The sequence below is a fragment of the Brachionichthys hirsutus genome, chromosome 1, assembly GCF_040956055.1.
Source record: "Brachionichthys hirsutus isolate HB-005 chromosome 1, CSIRO-AGI_Bhir_v1, whole genome shotgun sequence".
Lineage (NCBI taxonomy): Eukaryota > Metazoa > Chordata > Actinopteri > Lophiiformes > Brachionichthyidae > Brachionichthys > Brachionichthys hirsutus.
In genome coordinates, this window is record NC_090897.1 from 15425318 (window position 1) to 15442640 (window position 17323).

General features: G+C 51.5%; 1 protein-coding gene across 1 annotated transcript in view; it reads right to left on the reverse strand.

Moving 5' to 3' along the window:
• shcbp1 (SHC SH2-domain binding protein 1) overlaps nt 1–17174 on the reverse strand; it is a 54635-nt gene extending 37461 nt beyond the window's left edge. Inside the window, exons 1-6 of the mRNA XM_068741821.1 lie at nt 16997–17174; nt 15444–15665; nt 15245–15360; nt 14013–14221; nt 13845–13940; nt 13530–13760 (exon numbers count right to left, since the gene is read on the reverse strand). Of these exons, the coding sequence (XP_068597922.1) occupies nt 13530–13760; nt 13845–13940; nt 14013–14221; nt 15245–15360; nt 15444–15665; nt 16997–17174 (1052 nt within the window). The remainder of the gene's footprint in view (nt 1–13529; nt 13761–13844; nt 13941–14012; nt 14222–15244; nt 15361–15443; nt 15666–16996) is intronic.
• Nucleotides 17175–17323: the final 149 nt, after the last annotated feature.

The following is a 17323-nucleotide window of genomic DNA, read 5'->3' on the forward strand; positions in this document are numbered from 1 at the left end:
ACACCAGATGTGACACTCCTATATGGTTTCGACACCTCTAGGTGCCCGGGAAGTGCCTCAAAAAGCCATTTGAAAATAATAATAATAATAATAATAATAATAATAATAATAATTTCTCAAAAAACAATAGGTTCCTTGAACCTTCGTTCTCGGAACCTAATTAAAGCTGCGAGCAGCCTTGAGAGGTTCCTCGAACCCGGCGTACATTGGGGTACGCGCTTATTCGCAATCCACAAATGTCAGAAACACGCGTACGTCCTCTAGACGTGACCCTGATGAAGCGTGTCAAGTTTGGGACCGATCGGACAATGTATGCTGCTGTTCCTGTAGGTGGCGCTGAGACTATCACCGTCAATGGCATGTACTCGAGTTCAGGTCTGGACTCTCATCCAGCGTGTGAAATTTGGAGACGGTCGGACCATGTAAAGTGAAGCTCCAACAGCCACGCACGTCACGCCAAAACATCAAAGTTCGCAAGGCCGCCACGGCAACAGCGATTGGCGAAAACACAAAAGCTTCGCAATTTAGCGTCGTCAATGAGTCGAGAGGCCGTCGCCCAACTTTGAGATCGATATCTCGAAACCTCTAGGAGGAGTATCGCAAAGTTCGAGACCTCTAAAATGGTAAAATGGCACATTCAAACGTGGCCTGTGACCTCATCGTTTGATCGATCAAAAATCCCTTCGCAATTTAACGTCGCGGGTACTTGGCGATCACGTCATCCGAGTTCGACGCGAATCCGATAAAGCGTCTGGGAGGAGTTCGTCAAAGTATGCCAAAAAACTTACATAATCCAATATGGCCGACATCCGGGTGGGCGGGGCTACAGAAAGCCAATTACAAATATGTCTGGAAGGACGATTTGGACGTTACCCCCAAATTTCGTGATTATCGGAGAAACTACATTCAAACTACGGCCTCCCGTGCGTTAGGGGGCGCTCTGGAGCCCCCGAAACACGCCGAGAGCAATCGCTTTACGAGCCGGTCAAGTTGGGAGATGTCCGTCTCCTGACCGATTTTCAAGAGTTTTCGCGTATGTTGAGGGGGTCAAAGCTACGCTACAAGGGAAAAACAATCAAGGGGGCGCCAAAGAGCCAATATGCGACGTAACGTTAAAATTATACAATCAAATCCTCGTAAGTACCGTTGCGAACCCGCACGTAAAGGTTCGTGGGTTTTCGTCGATCCTAAAGTCCTCAAAAACGCGTTCGTACATTTCAAATATTCGCACGCCGTCCAAGATGGCTGACTTCCTGTCTGCGTATAAAATCTCAAAAATATTTACTAGCCTCGGGACCCCGAGAGGTACGACGTACTCGGATTTCGCGACGATCCGAGCACCTTTTCGGAGAAAAGCTGACTTCAGGTGGCGCTATGGAGCCCCCAATCCATATACAATTCCAATCAAATTCCAGATTTAGAAACTAGACACCAGATGTGACACTCCTAAATAGTTTCGACACCTCTAAGTGCCCGGGAAGTGCCTCAAAAAGCCATTTGAAAATAATAATAATTAAAGCTGCAAGCAGCCTTGAGAGGTTCCTCGAACCCGGCGTACGTTGGGGTACGCGCTTATTCGCAATCCACAAATGTCAGAAACACGCGTACGTCCTCTAGACGTGACCCTGATGAAGCGTGTCAAGTTTGGGACCGATCGGACAATGTATGCTCCTGTTCCTGTAGGTGGCGCTGAGACTATCACCGTCAATGGCATGTACTCGAGTTCAGGTCTGGACTCTCATCCAGCGTGTGAAATTTGGAGACGGTCGGACCGTGCAAAGTGAAGCTCCGACAGCCACGCACGTCCACGCCAAAACATCAAAGTTTGCAAGGCAGCCACGGCAACAGCGATTGGCGAAAACACAAAAGCTTCGCAATTTAGCGTCGCCAATGAGTCGAGAGGCCGTCGCCCAACTTTGAGATCGATATCTCAAAACCTCCGGGAGGAGTATTGCAAAGTTCGAGACCTATAAAATGGTAAAATGGCACATTCAAACGTGGCCTGTGACCTCATCGTTCGATCGATCAAAAATCCCTTCGCAATTTAACGTCGCGGGTACTTGGCGATCACGTCACCCGAATTCGACGCGAATCCGATAAAGCGTCTGGGAGGAGTTCGTCAAAGTATGCCAAAAAATGTACATAATCCAATATGGCCGACATCCGGGTGGGCGGGGCTACAGAAAGCCAATTACAAATATGTCTGGAATGACGATTTGGACCTTCCCACCAAATTTCGTGACTATCGGACAAACTACGTTCAAACTACGGCCTCCCGTGCGTTAGGGGGCGCTCTGGAGCCCCAGAAACACGCCGAGAGCAATCGCTTTACGAGCAGGTCGAGTTGGCCGATGTCCGTCTCCCGACCGATTTTCACGAGTTTTCGCGTATGTTGAGGGGGTCAAAGCTACGCTATAAGGGAAAAAAATTCAAGGGGGCGCCAAAGAGCCAATACGCGACGTAACGTTAAAATTACACAATCAAATCCTCGTAAGTACCGTTGCGAACCCGCGCGTAAAGTTTCGTGGATTTTCGTCGATCCTAAAGTCCTCAAAAACGCGTTCGTACATTTCAAATTTTCGCACGCCATCCAAGATGGCTGACTTCCTGTCTGCGTGTAAAATCTCAAAAATATTTACTGGCCTCGGGACCCCCAGAGGTACGACGTACTCGGATTTCGCGACGATCCGAGCACCTTTTCGGAGAAAAGCCGACTTCAGGTGGCGCTATGGAGCCCCCAATCCATATACAATTCCAATCAAATTCCAGATTTAGAAACTAGACACCAGATGTGACACTCCTATATGGTTTCGACACCTCTAGGTGCCCGGGAAGTGCCTCAAAAAGCCATTTGAAAATAATAATAATAATAATAATTAAAGCTGCGAGCAGCCTTGAGAGGTTCCTCGAACCCGGCGTACATTGGGGTACGCGCTTATTCGCAATCCACGAATGTCAGAAACACGTGTACGTCCTCTAGGGGATGGACCGACCACACAAAGAGAGCTCTGGGGACGGACCCGACCACACACAGAGAGCTCTGGGGACGGACCCGACCACACAAAGAGAGCTCTGGGGACGGACCCGACCACACACAGAGATCTGGGGACGGACCCGTCCGCACACAGAGATCTGAGGACGGACCAACCACTTACAAATGTAACTACTTTGGCTGTACTGATTACAAATGTAACGACTCGGGCTGTACTGATTACAAATGTAACTACTCGGGCTGTACTGAATACAAATGTAACTACTCGGGCTGTACTGATTACAAATGTAACTACTCGGGCTGTACTGATTACAAATGTAACTACTTTGGCTGTACTGATTACAAATGTAACTACTCGGGCTGTACTGATTACAAATGTAACTACTCGGGCTGTACTGAATACAAATGTAACTACTCGGGCTGTACTGATTACAAATGTAACTACTCGGGCTGTACTGATTACAAATAGAACTACTCGGGCTGCACGGATTACAAATGTAACTACTCGGGCTGCACGGATTACAAATGTAACCACTCTGGCTGCACGGATTACAAATGTAACTACTCGGGCTGCACTGATTACAAATGTAAGTACTCGGGCTGCACTGATTACAAATGTAACTACTTTGGCTGCACGGATTACAAATGTAACTACTTGGGCTGCACTGATTACAAATGTAACTACTCGGGCTGCACTGATTACAAATGTAACTACTCGGGCTCTGGGGACGGACCGACCACACACAGAGATCTGGGGACGGACCCGACCACACACAGAGATCTGGGGACGGACCAGACCACACACAGAGCTCAGTGGACGGAACCGACCACACACAGAGAGCTCTGGGGACGGACCCAACCACACAAAGAGAGCTCTGGGGACGGACCCGACCACACAAAGAGAGCTCTGGGGACGGACCCGACCACACACAGAGCTCTGGGGACGGACCCGACCACACAAAGAGCTCTGGGGACGGACCCGACCACACACAGAGATCTGGGGACGGACCCGACCACACACAGAGCTCAGTGGACGGAACCGACCACACAAAGAGAGCTCTGGGGACGGACCCAACCACACACAGTGCTCAGTGGACGGACCCGGCCGCACACAGAGCTCTGGGGACGGACAAACCAGTTACAAATGTAACTACTCTGGCTGCACAGATTACAAATGTAACTACTCGGGCTACACTGATTACAAATGTAACTACTTTGGCTGCACGGATTACAAATTTAACTACTCTGGCTACACTGATTACAAATGTAACTACTCGGGCTGCACTGATTACAAATGTAACTACTCGGGCTGCACTGATTACAAATGTAACTACTTGGGCTGCACTGATTACAAATGTAACTACTCGGGCTGCACTGATTACAAATGTAAGTACTCGGGCTGCACTGATTACAAATGTAACTACTTTGGCTGCACGGATTACAAATGTAACTACTTGGGCTCTGGGGACGGACCCGACCACACACAGAGCTCTGGGGACGGAACCGACCACACACAGAGATCTGGGGACGGACCCGACCACACACAGAGCTCTGGGGACGGACCCGGCCACACACAGAGCTCTGTGGACGGACCCGGCCACACACAGAGCTCTGGGGACGGACCCGGCCACACACAGAGCTCTGGGGACGGACCAACCAGTTACAAATGTAACTACTTTGGCTACACTGATTACAAACGTAACTACTCGGGCTACACTGATTACAAATGTAACTACTCGGGCTACACTGATTACAAATGTAACTACTCGGGCTACACTGATTACAAATGTAACTACTCGGGCTACACTGATTACAAATGTAACTACTCTGGCTACACTGATTACAAATGTAACTACTCGGGCTGCACTGATTACAAATGTAACTACTCTGGCTACACCGATTACAAATGTAACTACTCGGGCTCTGGGGACGGACCGACCACACACAGAGCTCTGGGGACGGACCCGACCACACACAGAGAGCTCTGGGGACGGACCCGACCACACACAGAGATCTGGGGACGGACCCGACCACACAAAGAGAGCTCTGGGGACGGACCCGGCCGCACACAGAGCTCTGGGGACGGACAAACCAGTTACAAATGTAACTACTCTGGCTGCACAGATTACAAATGTAACTACTCGGGCTGCACTGATTACAAATGTAACTACTCGGGCTGCACTGATTACAAATGTAACTGCTCGGGCTGCACTGATTACAAATGTAACTGCTCGGGCTGCACTGATTACAAATGTAACTACTCGGGCTGCACTGATTACAAATGTAACTGCTCGGGCTGCACTGATTACAAATGTAACTACTCGGGCTGCACTGATTACAAATGTAACTACTCGGGCTGCACTGATTACAAATGTAACTACTCGGGCTGCACGGATTACAAATGTAACTACTCGGGCTGCACGGATTACAAATGTAACTACTCGGGCTGCACTGATTACAAATGTAACTACTTGGGCTGCACGGACATCAAATGTAACTACTTTGGCTGCACGGATTACAAATTTAACTACTTGGGCTACACTGATTACAAATTTAACTACTCTGGCTACACTGAATACAAATGTAACTACTCGGGCTGCACTGATTACAAATGTAACTACTCGGGCTGCACGGACTGCAAATGTAACTACTCGGGCTACACTGATTACAAATGTAACTACTCGGGCTACACTGATTACAAATGTAACTACTCGGGCTACACTGACTACAAATGTAACTACTCGGGCTACACTGATTACAAATGTAACTACTCGGGCTGCACTGATTACAAATGTAACTACTCGGGCTCTGGGGACGGACCGACCACACACAGAGCTCTGGGGACGGACCCGACCACACACAGAGAGCTCTGGGGACGGACCCGACCACACACAGAGAGCTCTGGGGACGGACCCGACCACACAAAGAGAGCTCTGGGGATGGACCCGACCACACACAGAGATCTGGGGACGGACCCGACCACACACAGAGCTCTGGGGACGGACCCGACCACACAAAGAGAGCTCTGGGGATGGACCCGACCACACACAGAGATCTGGGGACGGACCCGACCACACACAGAGATCTGGGGACGGACCCGACCACACAAAGAGCTCAGTGGACGGACACGACCACACACAGAGATCTGGGGACGGACCGACCACACAAAGAGCTCTGGGGACGGACCCGACCACACACAGAGAGCTCTGAGGACGGACCCGACCACACACAGAGCTCAGTGGACGGACCCGGCCACACACAGAGCTCTGGGGACGGACAAACCAGTTACAAATGTAACTACTCGGGCTGCACGGATTACAAATGTAACTACTCGGGCTCTGGGGATGGACCAACCACACACAGAGATCTGGGGACGGACCCGACCACACACAGAGATCTGGGGACGGACCCGACCACACACAGAGATCTGGGGACGGACCCGACCACACACAGAGCTCTGGGGACGGAACCGACCACACACAGAGCTCTGGGGACGGACCCGACCACACACAGAGAGCTCTGGGGACGGACCGACCACACACAGAGAGCTCTGGGGACGGACCCAACCACACAAAGAGCTCTGGGGACGGACCCGACCACACACAGAGATCTGGGGACGGACCGGACCACACACAGAGCTCAGTGGACGGAACCGACCACACACAGAGATCTGGGGACGGACCCGACCACACACAGAGATCTGGGGACGGACCCGACCACACACAGAGATCTGGGGACGGACCCGACCACACACAGAGCTCAGTGGACGGAACCGACCACACACAGAGCTCTGGGGACGGAACCGACCACACACAGAGCTCTGGGGACGGACCCGACCACACACGGAGATCTGGGGACGGACCCGACCACACACAGAGAGCTCTGGGGACGGACCCGACCACACACAGAGCTCTGGGGACAGACCAACCAGTTACAAACGTAACTACTTTGGCTACACTGATTACAAATGTAACTACTCGGGCTGCACGGATTACAAATGTAACTACTCGGGCTGCACTGATTATAAATGTAACTACTCGGGCTGCACGGATTACAAATGTAACTACTCTGGCTCTGGGGACGGACCCGGCCACACACAGAGAGCTCTGGGGACGGACCCAACCACACAAAGAGAGCTCTGGGGACGGACCCGACCACACACAGAGATCTGGGGACGGACCCGACCACACACAGAGATCTGGGGACGGACCCGACCACACACAGAGCCCAGTGGACGGACCCGACCACACACAGAGCCCAGTGGACGGACCCGACCACACACAGAGCTCAGTGGACGGACCCGGCCGCACACAGAGAGATCTGGGGACGGACCAACCAGTTACAAATGTAACTACTCTGGCTGTACTGATTACAAATGTAACTACTCGGGCTGCACGGATTACAAATGTAACTACTCGGGCTGCACGGATTACAAATGTAACTACTCGGGCTGCACGGATTACAAATGTAACTACTTGGGCTCTGGGGACGGACCGACCACACACAGAGCTCTGGGGACGGACCCAGCCACGCACAGAGCTCTGGGGACGGACCCGACCACACACAGAGAACTCTGGGGACGGACCCGACCACACACAGAGCTCTGGGGACGGACCCAACCACACACAGAGAGCTCTGGGGACGGACCCGGCCGCACACAGAGCTCTGGGGACGGACAAACCAGTTACAAATGTAACTACTCTGGCTGCACAGATTACAAATGTAACTACTCGGGCTACACTGATTACAATTGTAACTACTCGGGCTACACTGATTACAAATGTAACTACTCGGGCTGCACGGATTACAAATGTAACTACTTTGGCAACACTGATTACAAATGTAACTACTCGGGCTGCACTGATTACAAATGTAACTACTCGGGCTGCACTGATTACAAATGTAACTACTCGGGCTGCACTGATTACAAATGTAACTACTCGGGCTGCACTGATTACAAATGTAACTACTCGGGCTGCACTGATTACAAATGTAACTATTCGGGCTGCACTGATTACAAATGTAACTACTCGGGCTGCACGGATTACAAATGTAACTACTTTGGCTGCACGGATTACAAATGTAACTACTTGGGCTCTGGGGACGGACCCGACCACACAAAGAGCTCTGGGGACAGACCCGACCACACACAGAGATCTGGAGACGGACCCGACCACACACAGAGCTCTGGGGACGGAACCGACCACACACAGAGATCTGGGGACGGACCCAGCCACGCACAGAGCTCTGGGGACGGACCCGACCAAACACAGACAGCTCTGGGGACGGACCCGACCAAACACAGAGAGCTCTGGGGACGGACCCGACCACACACAGAGAGCTCTGGGGACGGACCCGACCACACACAGAGCTCTGGGGACGGACCCGACCACACAAAGAGCTCTGGGGACGGACCCGACCACACACAGAGAGCTCTGGGGACGGACCCGACCACACACAGAGAGCTCTGGGGACGGACCCAACCACACACAGAGCTCAGTGGACGGAACCGACCACACACAGAGCTCTGGGGACGGAACCGACCACACACAGAGCTCTGGGGACGGACCCAGCCACGCACAGAGCTCTGGGGACGGACCCGACCACACACAGAGCTCTGGGGACGGACCCGACCACACACAGAGAGCTCTGGGGACGGACCCGACCACACACAGAGAGCTCTGGGGACGGACCCGACCACACAAAGAGAGCTCTGGGGACGGACCCGACCACACAAAGAGAGCTCTGGGGATGGACCCGACCACACACAGAGATCTGGGGACGGACCGACCACACAAAGAGAGCTCTGGGGACGGACCCGACCACACACAGAGAGCTCTGGGGACGGACCCGACCACACACAGAGAGCTCTGGGGACGGACCCGACCACACACAGAGCTCTGGGGACGGACCCGACCACACACAGAGCTCAGTGGACGGACCCGACCACACACAGAGCTCAGTGGACGGACCCGGCCATACACAGAGCTCTGGGGACGGACAAACCAGTTACAAATGTAACTACTCGGGCTACACGGATTACAAATGTAACTACTCGGGCTCTGGGGACGGACCGACCACACACAGAGATCTGGGGACGGACCCGACCACACACAGAGCTCAGTGGACGGACCCGGCCACACACAGAGCTCTGGGGACGGACAAACCAGTTACAAATGTAACTACTCTGGCTGCACAGATTACAAATGTAACTACTCGGGCTGCACTGATTACAAATGTAACTACTCGGGCTGCACTGATTACAAATGTAACTACTCGGGCTGCACTGATTACAAATGTAACTACTCGGGCTGCACGGATTACAAATGTAACTACTCGGGCTGCACGGATTACAAATGTAACTACTCGGGCTGCACGGATTACAAATGTAACTACTCGGGCTGCACGGATTACAAATGTAACTACTCGGGCTCTGGGGACGGACCGACCACACCCAGAGAGCTCTGGGGACGGACCGACCACACACAGAGCTCTGGGGACGGACCCGACCACACACAGAGAGCTCTGGGGACGGACCCGACCACACACAGAGAGCTCTGGGGACGGACCCGACCACACAAAGAGAGCTCTGGGGACGGACCCGACCACACAAAGAGAGCTCTGGGGATGGACCCGACCACACACAGAGATCTGGGGACGGACCGACCACACAAAGAGAGCTCTGGGGACGGACCCGACCACACACAGAGAGCTCTGGGGACGGACCCGACCACACACAGAGAGCTCTGGGGACGGACCCGACCACACACAGAGCTCTGGGGACGGACCCGACCACACACAGAGCTCTGGGGACGGACCCGACCACACACAGAGCTCAGTGGACGGACCCGACCACACACAGAGCTCAGTGGACGGACCCGGCCATACACAGAGCTCTGGGGACGGACAAACCAGTTACAAATGTAACTATTCGGGCTACACGGATTACAAATGTAACTACTCGGGCTCTGGGGACGGACCGACCACACACAGAGATCTGGGGACGGACCCGACCACACACAGAGCTCAGTGGACGGACCCGGCCACACACAGAGCTCTGGGGACGGACAAACCAGTTACAAATGTAACTACTCGGGCTACACGGATTACAAATGTAACTACTCGGGCTCTGGGGACGGACCGACCACACACAGAGATCTGGGGACGGACCCGACCACACACAGAGATCTGGGGACGGACCCGACCACACACAGAGCTCAGTGGACGGAACCGACCACACAGAGAGCTCTGGGGACGGACCGACCACACACAGAGAGCTCTGGGGACGGACCGACCACACACAGAGAGCTCTGGGGACGGACCCAACCACACAAAGAGCTCTGGGGACGGACCCGACCACACACAGAGATCTGGGGACGGACCGGACCACACACAGAGCTCAGTGGACGGAACCGACCACACACAGAGATCTGGGGACGGACCCGACCACACACAGAGATCTGGGGACGGACCCGACCACACACAGAGCTCAGTGGACGGAACCGACCACACACAGAGCTCTGGGGACGGACCCGGCCACGCACAGAGCTCTGGGGACGGACCCGACCACACACGGAGATCTGGGGACGGACCAACCAGTTACAAATGTAACTGCTCGGGCTGCACTGATTACAAATGTAACTACTCGGGCTGCACTGATTACAAATGTAACTGCTCGGGCTGCACTGATTACAAATGTAACTACTCGGGCTGCACTGATTACAAATGTAACTACTTGGGCTCTGGGGACGGACCGACCACACACAGAGAGCTCTGGGGACGGACCCGACCACACACAGTGCTCAGTGGACGGACCCGGCCGCACACAGAGCTCTGGGGACGGACAAACCAGTTACAAATGTAACTACTCGGGCTGCACGGATTACAAATGTAACTACTCGGGCTGCACTGATTACAAATGTAACTACTTGGGCTCTGGGGACGGACCCGACCACACAAAGAGATCTGGGGACGGACCCGACCACACACAGAGAGCTCTGGGGACGGACCAACCAGTTACAAATGTAACTACTTTGGCTACACTGATTACAAATGTAACTACTTTGGCTACACTGATTACAAATGTAACTACTCCGGCTGCACTGATTACAAATGTAACTACTCCAGCTGCACTGATTACAAATGTAACTACTCGGGCTGCACGGATTACAAATGTAACTACTCCAGCTGCACTGGTTACAAATGTAACTACTCGGGCTGCACGGATTACAAATGTAACTACTCGGGCTGTACTGATTACAAATGTAACTACTCTGGCTGTACTGATTACAAATGTAACTACTCGGGCTGTACTGATTACAAATGTAACTACTCGGGCTGTACTGCTTACAAATGTAACTACTCGGGCTGCACGGATTACAAATGTAACTACTCGGGCTGCACTGATTACAAATGTAACTACTCGGGCTGCACGGATTACAAATGTAACTACTCGGGCTACACTGATTACAAATGTAACTACTCGGGCTGCACGGATTACAAATGTAACTACTTTGGCTGCACGGATTACAAATGTAACTACTCGGGCTGTACTGCTTACAAATGTAACTACTCGGGCTGCACGGATTACAAATGTAACTACTCGGGCTGCACTGATTACAAATGTAACTACTCGGGCTGCACGGATTACAAATGTAACTACTCGGGCTACACTGATTACAAATGTAACTACTTTGGCTGCACGGATTACAAATGTAACTACTCGGGCTGCACTGATTACAAATGTAACTACTCGGGCTGCACTGATTACAAATGTAACTACTCGGGCTGCACTGATTACAAATGTAACTACTCGGGCTGCACTGATTACAAATGTAACTACTCCAGCTGCACTGATTACAAATGTAACTACTCGGGCTGCACGGATTACAAATGTAACTACTCCAGCTGCACTGGTTACAAATGTAACTACTCGGGCTGCACGGATTACAAATGTAACTACTCGGGCTGTACTGATTACAAATGTAACTACTCTGGCTGTACTGATTACAAATGTAACTACTCGGGCTGTACTGATTACAAATGTAACTACTCGGGCTGTACTGCTTACAAATGTAACTACTCGGGCTGCACGGATTACAAATGTAACTACTCGGGCTGCACTGATTACAAATGTAACTACTCGGGCTGCACGGATTACAAATGTAACTACTCGGGCTACACTGATTACAAATGTAACTACTCGGGCTGCACGGATTACAAATGTAACTACTTTGGCTGCACGGATTACAAATGTAACTACTCGGGCTGTACTGCTTACAAATGTAACTACTCGGGCTGCACGGATTACAAATGTAACTACTCGGGCTGCACTGATTACAAATGTAACTACTCGGGCTGCACGGATTACAAATGTAACTACTCGGGCTGCACGGATTACAAATGTAACTACTCGGGCTGCACTGATTACAAATGTAACTACTCGGGCTGCACTGATTACAAATGTAACTACTCGGGCTGCACGGATTACAAATGTAACTACTCGGGCTACACTGATTACAAATGTAACTACTTTGGCTGCACGGATTACAAATGTAACTACTCGGGCTGCACTGATTACAAATGTAACTACTCGGGCTGCACTGATTACAAATGTAACTACTCGGGCTGCACTGATTACAAATGTAACTACTCCAGCTGCACTGATTACAAATGTAACTACTCGGGCTGCACGGATTACAAATGTAACTACTCCAGCTGCACTGGTTACAAATGTAACTACTCGGGCTGCACGGATTACAAATGTAACTACTCGGGCTGTACTGATTACAAATGTAACTACTCTGGCTGTACTGATTACAAATGTAACTACTCGGGCTGTACTGATTACAAATGTAACTACTCGGGCTGTACTGCTTACAAATGTAACTACTCGGGCTGCACGGATTACAAATGTAACTACTCGGGCTGCACTGATTACAAATGTAACTACTCGGGCTGCACGGATTACAAATGTAACTACTCGGGCTACACTGATTACAAATGTAACTACTCGGGCTGCACGGATTACAAATGTAACTACTTTGGCTGCACGGATTACAAATGTAACTACTCGGGCTGTACTGCTTACAAATGTAACTACTCGGGCTGCACGGATTACAAATGTAACTACTCGGGCTGCACTGATTACAAATGTAACTACTCGGGCTGCACGGATTACAAATGTAACTACTCGGGCTGCACGGATTACAAATGTAACTACTCGGGCTGCACTGATTACAAATGTAACTACTCGGGCTCTGGGGACGCACCCGACCACACACACACAGAGATCTGATTTAGCCGTTTCCCTTGCCGAGTACATAAAATGAAGGTTTTGTCTGGTCTCTCTGACCTTGTCTCCAAAACGTCTTACCTTCCTGTCCCTCTTATTGTCTCATTCCTAGTCTCATTCCAACCTGATCACTCCCAAGGAGAACCTCAGCATCTTCATCTCCTCCACTTCTAGCTCCGCCTCCTGTCTTGTCCTCAGAGACACTGTCTCTCAGACTCAAAGACGTGCTGAAGTGTCTCCTACCTCAGTAGGGGGTTCTCAATGATGTGAAGCTTGCGTCTCAGCATCTCCAGCTGGTCGTAGAGCTTCAGTCCCTCCACCATGGACACGTTGTCCAGCTCCGAGTCCGAGTCGGTGCTCAGGCCGCTGCGCAGCGCCGAGAACTGCTGGAAGCACCCGGAACACTTGTCCACCAAGGATCGGTACTCGGCAACCAGGCCTGCCGGGACTCTGTCCTCCAATATGTCATAATAGCTGAAAGACAGTTTCATCCAGATTCAGAATATTTCATTCATCCCAGAGGGACATCAAATCCAAAAGACACGAAGTCGTACTCACAGCCTGAGACGAGGCTCTACGCAGCGCACAAAGTAGTCAAAGTCATCGTCTTCGTCTTCCTCGTCCCACTGCCTCCAGACGTGCCTGTAGAAAAACCTAGAGAGACCGAAGCATCAGGGGGACGTGGACTTCATCGAACTGTTCAGCATCAGCAGAGCTCCGTCCCACCGGACATGCTCCAGAGCGAGGGCGGTCTGGTCGAAGTCTCCGGACTGGTCGTAGACCACGTGCAGCTCCTGCAGGGGGACTTTGTCCTGGGTGGCTTCCAGCAGACATTTCATGGCGTCCTCGTCCAGCTCGGGCGCTCTGGCGTCGTACTGCAGCGGCAGCACCAACGCCGCGCGCACCTTCAGGTGCTTCCAGTCCACGTCGCGCACCTGAAATCAGGGTTCCACAAAGGATCTCAGGACAGAATAAAAATGAATCATCCGTCCGTCCGTCCAGACCGATCCGTCTGTCTCCGTCTGTCTCCTCCAAAGTGTTTACCACACACTAAAACATTTCTGCCCATTTTCGCCGGAACATTACCACCAAAAATAAACTTGATGCAGGGAAAATGCCGTAGAGCGTGGACGGGCAGAACGCAGACACGGGGACGCACGCACACGCGCACGTGCACGCGCACGTTTGCCCCTGCTGACATCAGAAGGGGAGAGATTTCTTCTTGTGTGAATCGTGTCGAAACATGGGAAAGTTTTAATAATACGACACCTTTAAAGGTTTTGGCTTGAAAAAGATTAATTTATCCACATCTGCAGAAAGCACAGATCTGGTTGCCATGACAACATCTCCAGCAGAGTAGAAAACCTGCTTGCTAGCGACAGAGCTAGCTGGAATACAGAGCTAATGCTTAGCTAGTTTTGCTACTTGTGCACGCCTCCCCACCAGTCAGTGTCCGACACTCAGAGGCGTCCGTGCGGAAACTCGACCAGGACTTTAGTTCCGCACGGAGCGCTGAGATCGTGCTAGAAATAAATGCAATGAGAAAAAACACATAAAACAGAAACGATACGCAAGTGGACCGAACCGGACGTGCGGAACCGAACCGCTGCACCCCTGCTGCTAATCAACAATCAATTTTGTAAATGTTTGTTACAATGACATCCCGGATATCTCACCTCGTTTTATGTCACAGAATTAACTGAAGAATTGAACCGTAACAAGAAATAACAACCCGGAGCTCCGGAACCGACATAAAAACAGAAGACAACTAAAGTGTCCAGCGTCCTCGTGTGTTCTCAAAGGCACCGACAAATGATCAGAACTATTTATCGAGTGATCACAGCTATTAGAAGTATGTTTAAGTACTTTTTCTTTAGCTTCTTCATTCAGTGGAGGTAGCAGAAAGGGACAGCTTCCACTGAATGTTGGACAGAGACACGTAGGACAGCTGGTCTCACCTCCACCAGAACGTCAAACACATCAGTAGACCACAAAGCCAGCCAATCACACGGCTCCATCACCTTCTCCAAGTAGTCCGCAGTGAAGGCGCTCACCTCAGAGGGCTTACAGTCCCCTTCAGACATGCAAGGACACACATAGATGGACATGATGAGGAATGGGAGGAGTCCGTAATGTCCCCAGGAGTCCCCCGCTTACCCAGCATGTAGTCCTGGTAGGCTTTGAACCTCTCATAGAAGAGCAGATGGCCGGTCTGGAAGGTGTCGGGAAGCTTTCCTCCGCCCTGGCGCTCCGACCTCTGCAGCCGAGTCCCAGACGTTTCAGTGCCGATGTGGTCCGTCCCACTGTCCTCCCCGTCAGCGCCGTCGCCGTCGCTCACATCTTCGTACTCCTCGTCCTCCTCTTCATTCTGAAACAGCGCTTTAGTGCAAAAGAAGTATGATGAGAGAACTGCAGGGTGATTTTGGCGTCAGTTCATGCGGCGAGTATTTAACGAATGGAACGTTACAAAACGCCTCGCAAAACTCCGACAGAACTAAATAGTCCAAAAGCAGGCACTTTCACGAGACAAGACTCACTGTCCCCGTGTCCTGCTTTCGGTCTTTGTTAAAAGTTCTGTTTTCTTATTTCGTCAGTCGTGTTTTCATTTTACCGTTCTATTTTGAAAGGTCACAAAGCAATGGAGAAGAACAGGGACGGTCAGACGGGGCTGCATTGTGTCTCTGTAGATCTAGAGAAAGACGAGGACAGGGTGTCCATAGAGGACTTGTGGGACTGCATGAGGTGAAGAATCGTGTGCAGGCAGGATGGAACGGGGGGGAGGAAAGTATCAGGTGTGCTCTGTGATAGGACGAAGGGACAGGTCTACAAGACAGTGGTGAGGACAGCCATGATGGACGTCTTAGAGACAGTGGTGAGGACAGCCATGATGGACGCCTTAGAGACAGTGGTGAGGACAGCCATGATGGACGGCTTAGAGACAGTGTCTCTGAGGAAAAGACAGGAGGCGGAGCTAGAAGTGGAGGAGATGAAGATGCTGAGGTTCTCCTTGGGAGTGACCAGGTTGGACAGGATTAGAAATGAGACAATAAGAGGGACAGTGTAGGTTAGACGTTTTGGAGACAAGGTCAGAGAGACCAGACTTTGATGGTTTGGACATGTCCAGAGGAGAGACAGGGACTATATCGGTAGAAGGATGCTGAGGACAGAACTGCCATTCTTTGTTTGAGTAGTTCTCAACATAAAAACATTTTCTGGAGTCGTTTGATCGATCAATTTACTGGAAATCAACTCCAGCCGGACGGAACAGCTGATTTACTTCAGAGTTTAGACGCACCTGTAGAACGAAAGCCGCTCCAGGTTAGCGCCGCTCAGCGTAACGGTCAACCGTAACCCCAAAACATTACATGCACTTTGTTTTGGTTTAAAAAACCAAACAGCCGGGACATAACTCCGCCTGTTATTTTACGGTTATTGTGTCCTCAATATTGTTCTAGAGTCGAGGAGACAGTAAAGACTTCTGTCTCAACATGTCCTCACCGGAGACGCCTCTGTGGGGCAGAAGCTACAGCTAGCAGTGCTGCTACCAACAAATAACACACGATCAGCAGTTACGCCCGCTAAATGCTAGCCGCTAGCGCTAGCATGGCTAGCATGGTTAGCGCTAGCACGGCGAGGGCAACCGACGTGAGCAAACAGACACTGAGCTAGCCAACAGTCAGCTACACCAGGTAACAACCGACGGGACCCACCGTGAGTCGGATCTCCGGTGGCGTCGCTCGCGCTGCGGCTCTTCTTACAAACGTCCACGTTACTTTCCTCGTCGAGTTCCACGTTAACGAAGGACTCCAAATCAACCGCCGACATCTGCCCGGTCTCCGCGGCCTCCTCCGTCCGAGCAGACGGCTTTTCCGGGACGCCCTGCTCCATGGAAGACTAATGGATCGTGTGACACTCAATAGTCAGAATCAATAGTCCAGCCAGAGGTTGGTGTCGGGCTCGGTTCGACGGGGAGTGACGCGTCCTGCACACACCCGGTTAACTTCAAAATATCCCGGTTAACGCAGTCTCAGCCAACC